Raw genomic sequence first — 8,667 nt, 5'->3', positions numbered from 1 at the left:
ACTTACCTTATTCTCCGTGTCTCATTTCCCTTTATATATCCGAGGGAGAGAGGACTTACATAGTGACCCAAGCTAGATCTAGGTCTAGCTAATCCTTCTAACCTATGCCTATCATTACAGCGAGTGGCCATATTCCATTTGCCCTGTCGGTCTACAGGGTCTGTGCCATTGGTCCTACGCCCGCGCCATCCTTATCGTCTGGTCTGCCAGGTCTCATCCTCACGCGTCGTCTGCGCTCCTGTAAAACCTACTGTCATGCATTATCAGGCCGTCACGTAGTGTTTAATGCTACAGGACGGGACACAGCAAACCTGTGCCGGCTACGCCTATGTCCGCCCGGAAGGATAATCTGGGTAAATGATAACACTTGAGTGAAAAAGTATGTAATAAAATTAAACTGATTATACACATACCTGCCTCGCGACATGAGAAAATTGGTAACGGGGTTTCCCTCTGAGACCTGGAGACTGACCGGAGAAACTGGTCGTGTGGTCACTGGCTGGACGAGCCAGAGGACCATACTCCTGCCTAATCATAATATGTAGAAAATATTAATATTTAATCATCGTAGGTCCCTTATCAGAAAATACTATTATTCTTTACACCGACAAAGAGTATTTAAATAGCATTGATGAGTTTTTTAAAATATTATAAAGGTTGCATCTCGCACTTGAGGATTGGCAACAACCTAGTAACAAAGATAGTAAGAGGCCAGTAGGGGAGCCAAGCGATATACTGTCAAAGGAGTTCATAATAGAGTGTGGAGGCGAGATGTTTTTTTTGACATCACAGGTTATTATATGTGAAATAGTTTCTACCTAAAAGAGAAGATAGCCATCTTCTAGTAACAAAGATAGTAAGAGCCAAGCGATAGACTGTTAAAGGAGTTCATGATTGAGTGTGGAGGTGAGAAATTTTCTTTGGACATCAGACGTTGTTATATATGAAATAGTTTCTACTAAAGGAGAAGAGAACCATCTCAAAAAGTAAAAGTTCGTAAATATTTGTGGCTTTGTCCTCTTTCATGTACGATGTCGTGTGGGGCTAGGAATTCATGGTCTCTCTCACTAGGTACTAGGAGAGTAGACTTTGGAATTATATTTTTAGTTGATTAGACGGCCATGAGGTTTTGGTTTAAATCATGCTGCCATCACCTTGATGTGCTGGGATGCCAGATGTCGAGGCGGCAAGGATGAGTCACTCCCTCTTGTTGCCATGTACGTTCTAGCGTATGTATTTTCTCTTGCACGCAAGTAACTATGCTCGTTGAGAAAAGGTTGCACTCCTTCCATACTAGGAATCAATTATCATGTTTTCCTTCTATTATGTCTCATAAAAATAGGATTTTTTATGATAAGTAATATATTTATTAATAATGAGACATCTATAATAACTTCATCAATCTTCAAATTTTACATCTCCATTCAGTAGACACTGTATGAGTACATACTTTTAGCGGTGTGAATGCGCATGACTATAAATATTATATTTGTGTTTCTTAAAAAAAACTATGCTCATTAACCATTGTTGCTTAACGAGGCTCTATTTAACGGAGCTCCCAGATCAGTTTTTAAGTAGAATTATTAGGAATTCTTCTAAATAATAGTTTATGGTTTTTAACTCATAGAGTGATTTTATGAGAGTAATTTTTTAGAATAAATTAGATATTAGAGTTAAAAAATCAACTTTCTTTAATCAATTCTCTCATAAAATTATTTTCTTCATAGAATTTATTAAAATTATTAAATAATTACTTTCAACTACATAATTATTTTTATTAAAGAATTAATTTTCGTAGAAAATTTAGACGAAGAGCTTTACCAAACATATATGAGACCGGCCGGTCAATAACGGTGGACCCCACTGACACAAGCCAACTCCGGCTCGAACCAGACGGATGACCCATCGGCCATTACCATTCTGACCAGACCCAAGCCCGAGCCCGGAGGCAGCCACGAGTCAGAAGCCGCGCCTCTTGTCTCGCCGCGCCGTCACGCTCGCTCACCCCAATCAGAGAGGAGGCGCCTCCCCCCACCCCCGCGGGCGAGCGACGGCGGCGCAGGGAGGAGAGATGGTGGGGTGGCTGAAGGTGCTGGCGTACGGCGCAGGGGGCGTGGCGGTGGCGGGGCTGGCGGCGCTGGTGGTGCTGCAGGAGCGCCTCGTCTACGTGCCCGCGCTCCCGGGCCTGGCGCGCGCGTACCCCATCACCCCGGCCCGCCTCCTCCTCGCCTTCGAGGACGTCTGGCTCCGCGCCACCGACGGCGTGCGACTCCACTCCTGGTTCATCCGCCACTCCCCCACCTGCCGAGGCAAGCCCCCTCGTCTCCAATCCCCAACCCTACCTCCTTTTGCCTGTCAAGTCCTCTCCTTCCGTCCCCCCGTGGCGGCTGTTCCTCAGGTTTGGTGGGGGGTGTTTGTTTTTTTGGGGGCGTCGGCTGGTGGCTCTCATCGTTGCTGGGTTGGAAGCGTCCATTTTGATCCGAAGTGCCTGGCTAGATGTAGTGATGTCGCAGTAGCTTCAGCTCTTAGATTCCTTGATTGGGATTTGCGATGGTGTATCCTTGTAGGGTTCGAAGTATTCACGCAGGACAGGTTCGATTCGTTCAAATTTTGTAGCTACATTCACGCTCTGTGTAGATTTGTTGTTAATCGATTTATAAGGTTTTTGTTTATGGTGCACTGTTCTATGTAGTCCAATATTAGTATGAACTGTTCATCTGAGCTGATGCCACGTTTGAGTGGGAATTCAGCTAGCTGGTTCCAGCTTTAGGGCGATTTTCTAGCTGTTACTTGGCTGCGTATGTGGTGCATCAGTGTGATGCTTAGTATTTCTTTCATGTGCTATTAGTTGTATGCCATGTAAACTTCCATATTACTGAAATAGTGTTAAACCTTAAACTTCCATATTTGTACCTTTCGAGCTTAGATTTGGTTGTGATATGTTTTTTCTTGTCTCTCTATGGTAGTCAGCAAACTACATTGTATATTTGTATCATAAGTTTTCTGGTTGCTGGTTTAGGTTTCCCCTGTATGGTTTTGAAAGATGTAAAGCTATAGAAAGTATAATTAGTTGGCTTTTCAATGACATGTGATGAAACACATGATTACTGAAAGATTTCACCTGAATGGAGATCTGGTTGAAAGCTAGCATCGGCGGGATATATTTATGTTGCACTAGTGCTTTCTGGACGGGGATATATTTGTGTTGCACTAGTGCTTTCTGGATGGAAAAAATGGCAACGGCCATGTTTACTTCCAAAACACACCAACTGGTCATCATGCTTGGCTCTTATTCCCATTAAAAGCTGCCCACCACTGAACATAGCTTCTCCTGATCAACTCAGCTGTTCATTAGCCCCATACCAGCAAACGGACAGTCGGGCCAGCTAGCTGCAAGTTAAAGTTTACATGCATGTATGAATGATATACAATATACAATGTTTCAAGCAAGATCGGTCAATGCAATACGCATGCAAGTAACGTAGAATCTAGCTATTTAGTTGCTTGATTGTCGTCTTGCTAGTCTTATCTGCTACGACGTGTCCACCATGAACTAACTGATTTTGTCTATGCCATAGTTGTTACGGCGATGTGGCAAGGCGCGGCGACCCACCTCCTTCACACCTTTACAACGCTTATGGCGCGTGGCGTGGCGACACCATACACACATTGGCGTGGCGAATACATACATCATAGTATAGGATAGTAGGAAATTATATTGGCAAATGACAATGTAAATGTAGCTCAAAAGTGATAGTCTAGGATTTTAGTAAATCAAAATGGCAATGTGCTACTGCTATCTAGTGTGCTTGTGCTACTGCTATGTGCTATCTACACTATAGTGTGCTCTGTGTGTGTGTGGCTGTGTGCTATATAGAACATAACACTAGAATAGAGTTACAGACCTTGAGCTGGAGCTGCTGAGCTTAAGCTTGATTGTGGGCAGCACAGGGGCAACGAAGGGGCTTGAGCTTGGCTGCGGGTATACACACTTCTCAGTAGCCCACTTAGAGCTGCATTAGTTGACTAGTCCAACTGAACAAGGCCGAAGCAGCAAATCCCAAAGCCCACAACCTGCTCAACCAGCAAGCCAACCTACCCATCATCGGTCCATCCCAAGCCACGAGACTCCCGCACGACAGCTCCACACAAGCGTTGCCCATGGACACAGAGTAGCAGCGGGCCAGAGAGGCGGGTGGAGCGGCTGGCCGGAGCAGCGAGCAGGTGGATCAGTAGCGGGGGCGGACAGCGTCACGGCGAGATCCAGGTGAGGCGGAGGAGATCCGACGGCTACGGCAGACGCCATACTCGCCGAAGCCGTGGCGTCGGCGTGGCGACTGCAGATTTTCCACCACGGTAGCGATGATATACCGACGCCTTAACAACTATGGTCTATGCATTAAATGAGTTGCACGACTCATGTTTTCTCTATTTTTTTTGATTGAATGCATCAAGTGCTGGTCTTTTTAGATGCTACTCTAGGCTAGCATGACTTTGCAGAAGGATTTACGATTTTGATTGTGTTTGTAATTAGGTACTTGATGCTTAATTATATCAGTGAGGAATGGTTTTAGGAGAGGATTTGATGATGGCCTGTTCTAGTGTTCTGTGCTTGTATCCTCCTCCATTTTTTGAATGACCACCATATGCTTATGCACTATGTGCTCAATTTTCACAACTTCACATCCTTTTGTGCCCACTTTGTTGATTCTTTCATGGTGTGTTTTTCTGATGCAGGTCCAACCATTCTGTTCTTCCAAGAAAATGCTGGCAGTATCCTGAATTTCTTCTTTATGGACATAGAAAATATACCTCATATGATGGTTCAAATTTTGTTGGAATTATATTCTGTTAAAATCCTTTACTATTTATAGACATAGCTCATCGTTTGGAATTTGTTCGACTAATGATGCAGAAGCTACAGTGCAATGTTTTTATGCTTTCTTATAGAGGGTATGTCATTCCACAGTCCACAATATGAAATGCTTCTGTTATATTCGTATCATCCTTAACACTCAAAGCTCTCAACACTTTGTGGATTCAAACATTCTCATTTTCTTCATGCATCTAAGCGTGAGTATGTTTGCAGGTATGGTGAGAGTGACGGTTATCCTTCTCAGAAAGGGATCACATATGATGCACAGGTTTGCTGGTTCCTTCATGTGTTTTCTTCTCTGGTTCCGTGTGTTTCCATTTCTTACAGATATCTTGTTTACTAGGCTGCACTTGATCATCTAGTTCAGAGGAAGGACATTGACACATCCAGGATAGTTGTCTTTGGAAGATCTTTAGGAGGTGCTGTTGGAGCAGTTCTTGCAAAAAATAATCCTGACAAGGTAGTCCTTATATGTCAATATGTTACTCATATCACTGCAGGAAAGTGAGAAATAGGCTCCTCTGTTCTCTATGCTGTTGGATGGATGGATTTAGTATTCCACTGCACTTTATTTAATGTCTGTCTAAGTAATTGTGAAGCAACACGGACATGTCCATAGATTGGACTGGCATGTTCCTTTCAATCATGATGTAGAGGATCCTTGACAAGATCATCCTACCAGAGGTCAAATTGAAAGATAGACAAGCATCACTTAAGTTCGGTGATTAATGGAGTTCAAACCTACTGATCCCCACCCTCCACCCCCAACAACAAACACACCCCTAAGATTTTCTCCCTGAGTAACATCCCCCTTATGCCCATCTTATGCTAAGATCAATTTTGAGAAATTCTGGAGGAAAAAGGGTGTGAAAATTAAGAACAGGGTTGATCATGGTTATTACTCCACCTGAAAATGTTGAGTGCACTGGCGGGGTATCCAAGCCTGTTTGAAATAAGCCTTTTGAGAATATTTCTGTAAAGATGAAGAGTCTTCTCGAGACAGCTGCACAAAAGAGATCCATTTTTTTGTGAAATCATGCCATATTTGAAATCGAATCGTAACACGAGGTTTGGTGTGAGTAGTAAGAATTGGATAGAAGATGTGCTGATGTATGTGATGGAAACTGACCTCAGCGGCCACTGCATGGGACCCTAACATAGAAGACTAGGTTTTCGTTGCTATTTATTGTGAAGTCCCACAGGCGATGAACTTGAACTGCTTCCAACTTCTTCATTCTTGTTGTAGCTATAAACATAAGGTAATGTGAAAAATGGCCTTTTTGTTGGAGTGGTGGCTGACAGCAACACAATCTTGATTACAATGCTGAAAATGAATGAAGGTACATTACCATGGTTAATAGCAGCATTTTGTAAGATAGCACGGTGGACAGAGGTCTCACTGTTGGAAAAACAAATCGGGCCTAGATTTTTTTATCTCCCTTCCATCCAGCTAGTCTAGTACCATGTTACTAGGTACCACAATACAAACTCTAAGGTTCGTCTTTCACCAATCGCTTAAGAGTATATGTCTGAACTCAGTCATATGATTTACTTCATCATGATCTAAGCCATATTATAGTAACATCTATCAATTGCAATTATGCTTTTGAAATTAAGTAAAAGCATCATATGAATTGATCAATGTTTCAGGTGGCTGCTCTAATACTTGAAAATACATTTACATCTATATTGGATATGGCTGGTATCATGCTTCCCTTCTTAAGATGGTTCATAGGTGGCAGCTCTTCTAAAGGTCCAAAACTTCTGAACTGTGTTGTTCGTTCTCCATGGAGTACACTCGATATTGTTGCAGAGGTGAGCTTGGGGCGGTTTAAATCTACTTCCTGATCTATACTTCATGCTTTGATGACCACTTTCTTATTATTTTGATTTGCTTTTGGAAAATCAGGGTTTAGATTTTTTACATAATGTTGAATGCCATGTATTGATGCACTTTGAATAGTTTATTTTTGCTCCTTTGTCCTGTGTATTAGAAATTTATACTATGTTCCAGCCTAGATTCTTTGGTTACACAGTTTCAGTACTCTACATCTGAGCTCCACAAACACTCACAGGCTACTAAATCTACATGTTCTCAAATCTTTGCATATGCTCGTCTCCACTTTTTTTTGCTCTTTAATTCAAACATCTGTTGGTGCGTGCTATTTGTTGCTTGAGTTCATATGGGACAGTCTCATGCTTGCTTGACTATTTTCTTCGCAGGTCAAACAACCCATTCTCTTCCTTTCTGGATTGCAAGATGAACTGGTCCCCCCATCACACATGAGGATGCTATATGACAAAGCTTTTGAACATAACAGAAATTGTAGATTTGTTGATTTTCCTAGAGGTATGCATATGGATACCTGGATTTCTGGAGGGGACCGTTACTGGAGGACAATCCAATTGTTTTTGGATCAATATGCTCCAGAAGTACAGAGTTGTGATGGCAGCTGCAAAAGTGAGATCGCTGAGGATGGTAATTGGCTATCTTGTCTATTAACTTTTGTCACAGATCATTCTGTTCTCATATTCTCTTTGCTTTTGATATGGGCATTAGTTTATTTTTGAAGTTTGGTATAGTGCTTACAGTAGTGAACCTTCCTGGATAGATTCAGTAATGATTGGTAATTGCTAATTGCTATAGATATCAGGACATGATTTTCTGTTGTCTTTGTGTTCTCATTTCTGCAAGTATCTCGTGCAAGTTTAGTAAAATTGATGTCAGGGTTGAGTACTGGCAATTATTTGTTTCATCTTCTGCTAAATTTTGGAACCACATACTGTTTATGCTGCTGACTGCAAATGTTGATGTTATGATGGCTTGTTTCTGATGAATATCTCTCTCTAGATGAAGCTGCTGAATGACTGACACATCTGGAGCAGACTTGTTTTTCGAAGCTCCAGTTTTTTCTGGTGTTGATGCAATTTCAATCACCTATGAACTTCAAAGCTCACTGCAAACAATTAATTCAGGCAATTGTTCTGCTTCATTCCACCCGAAGAAGCCGAAGCTGTGAATATTTTCTGAGGATACTGCTACATTTGTCCCTAGAACCTGAAAGATTTCTCAGTGGATTTGTCCTTGAACTGAATATATCCTATTGATTGAATGTATGAATTGCCATTTTCCTTCACTAGAACTAGTATCAGAACATGCCTCAACCATTTGTTCTTGTGATTTTGACTGTTGCTACCAACGTGGTTTCTTTTTTCTTTCCTTTTGCCTTGTATACCAAGCTGATTCTATATTAAGAAACTGAGTTGCGGATGCGTTGTTTAAACGTGCAACGTGAACTTAATTTATGGAAACGATGAGTAGCCCTTATTTTCGAAAAAAAAGTGAGCAGCCCTTCTTTGTGTGCTCAATGTCAATTGCTAATTTTTTTTAATGGAATTTGCTTGTTTTTAATGTGTGCGGTGGGAGGTGAGTCTGTTTGCAAACTGCTTCAAATTTTCTGCTGAATTTCTGCGTTCAATTCCGAATTACAAAATTCAGCCCATCTGAAACCAACAGGCCCAAAAGGAATATGAATTTGCAAGGTAAAGCGATGATAGAACTCATGTAAGGGGAATATACTTCTAGACAGGGATTAAAATTTCGGAGTAGATCGAAATATCTATCTTGAGATTTTATTTTATTGACATATGGGATCTACAGAGCATAGAATAAAAAATTGACTGAAATTTTGCGAATTTCGAAATAAAAAAATTGTGAAATAAAATTGAAATCCTTGCTCATAGATGGGCATTTCTGGGCCGTGGGGCCCACAACACGGACACGTTCCAGC

At 41.7% G+C, this 8,667-nt stretch overlaps 1 protein-coding gene across 1 annotated transcript; it reads left to right on the top strand.

The window, feature by feature from the left end:
* Positions 1-1,922: 1,922 nt before the first annotated feature.
* LOC133893223 (alpha/beta hydrolase domain-containing protein WAV2-like) lies at positions 1,923-8,096 on the top strand. Its single transcript, XM_062334197.1, has 8 exons — positions 1,923-2,309; positions 4,738-4,773; positions 4,875-4,953; positions 5,090-5,144; positions 5,220-5,336; positions 6,527-6,691; positions 7,100-7,355; positions 7,728-8,096. Exons 1-8 carry the CDS (start codon positions 2,072-2,074, stop codon positions 7,742-7,744), a joined length of 963 nt encoding a protein of 320 aa, XP_062190181.1. The 5' UTR covers positions 1,923-2,071; the 3' UTR covers positions 7,745-8,096.
* The last annotated feature ends 571 nt before the right edge of the window (positions 8,097-8,667 follow it).

Source organism: Phragmites australis, chromosome 15, assembly GCF_958298935.1.
Source record: "Phragmites australis chromosome 15, lpPhrAust1.1, whole genome shotgun sequence".
Lineage (NCBI taxonomy): Eukaryota > Viridiplantae > Streptophyta > Magnoliopsida > Poales > Poaceae > Phragmites > Phragmites australis.
Note: the sequence above shows the minus strand (reverse complement) of the source record. Positions and strands in the feature narration are given on the sequence as shown.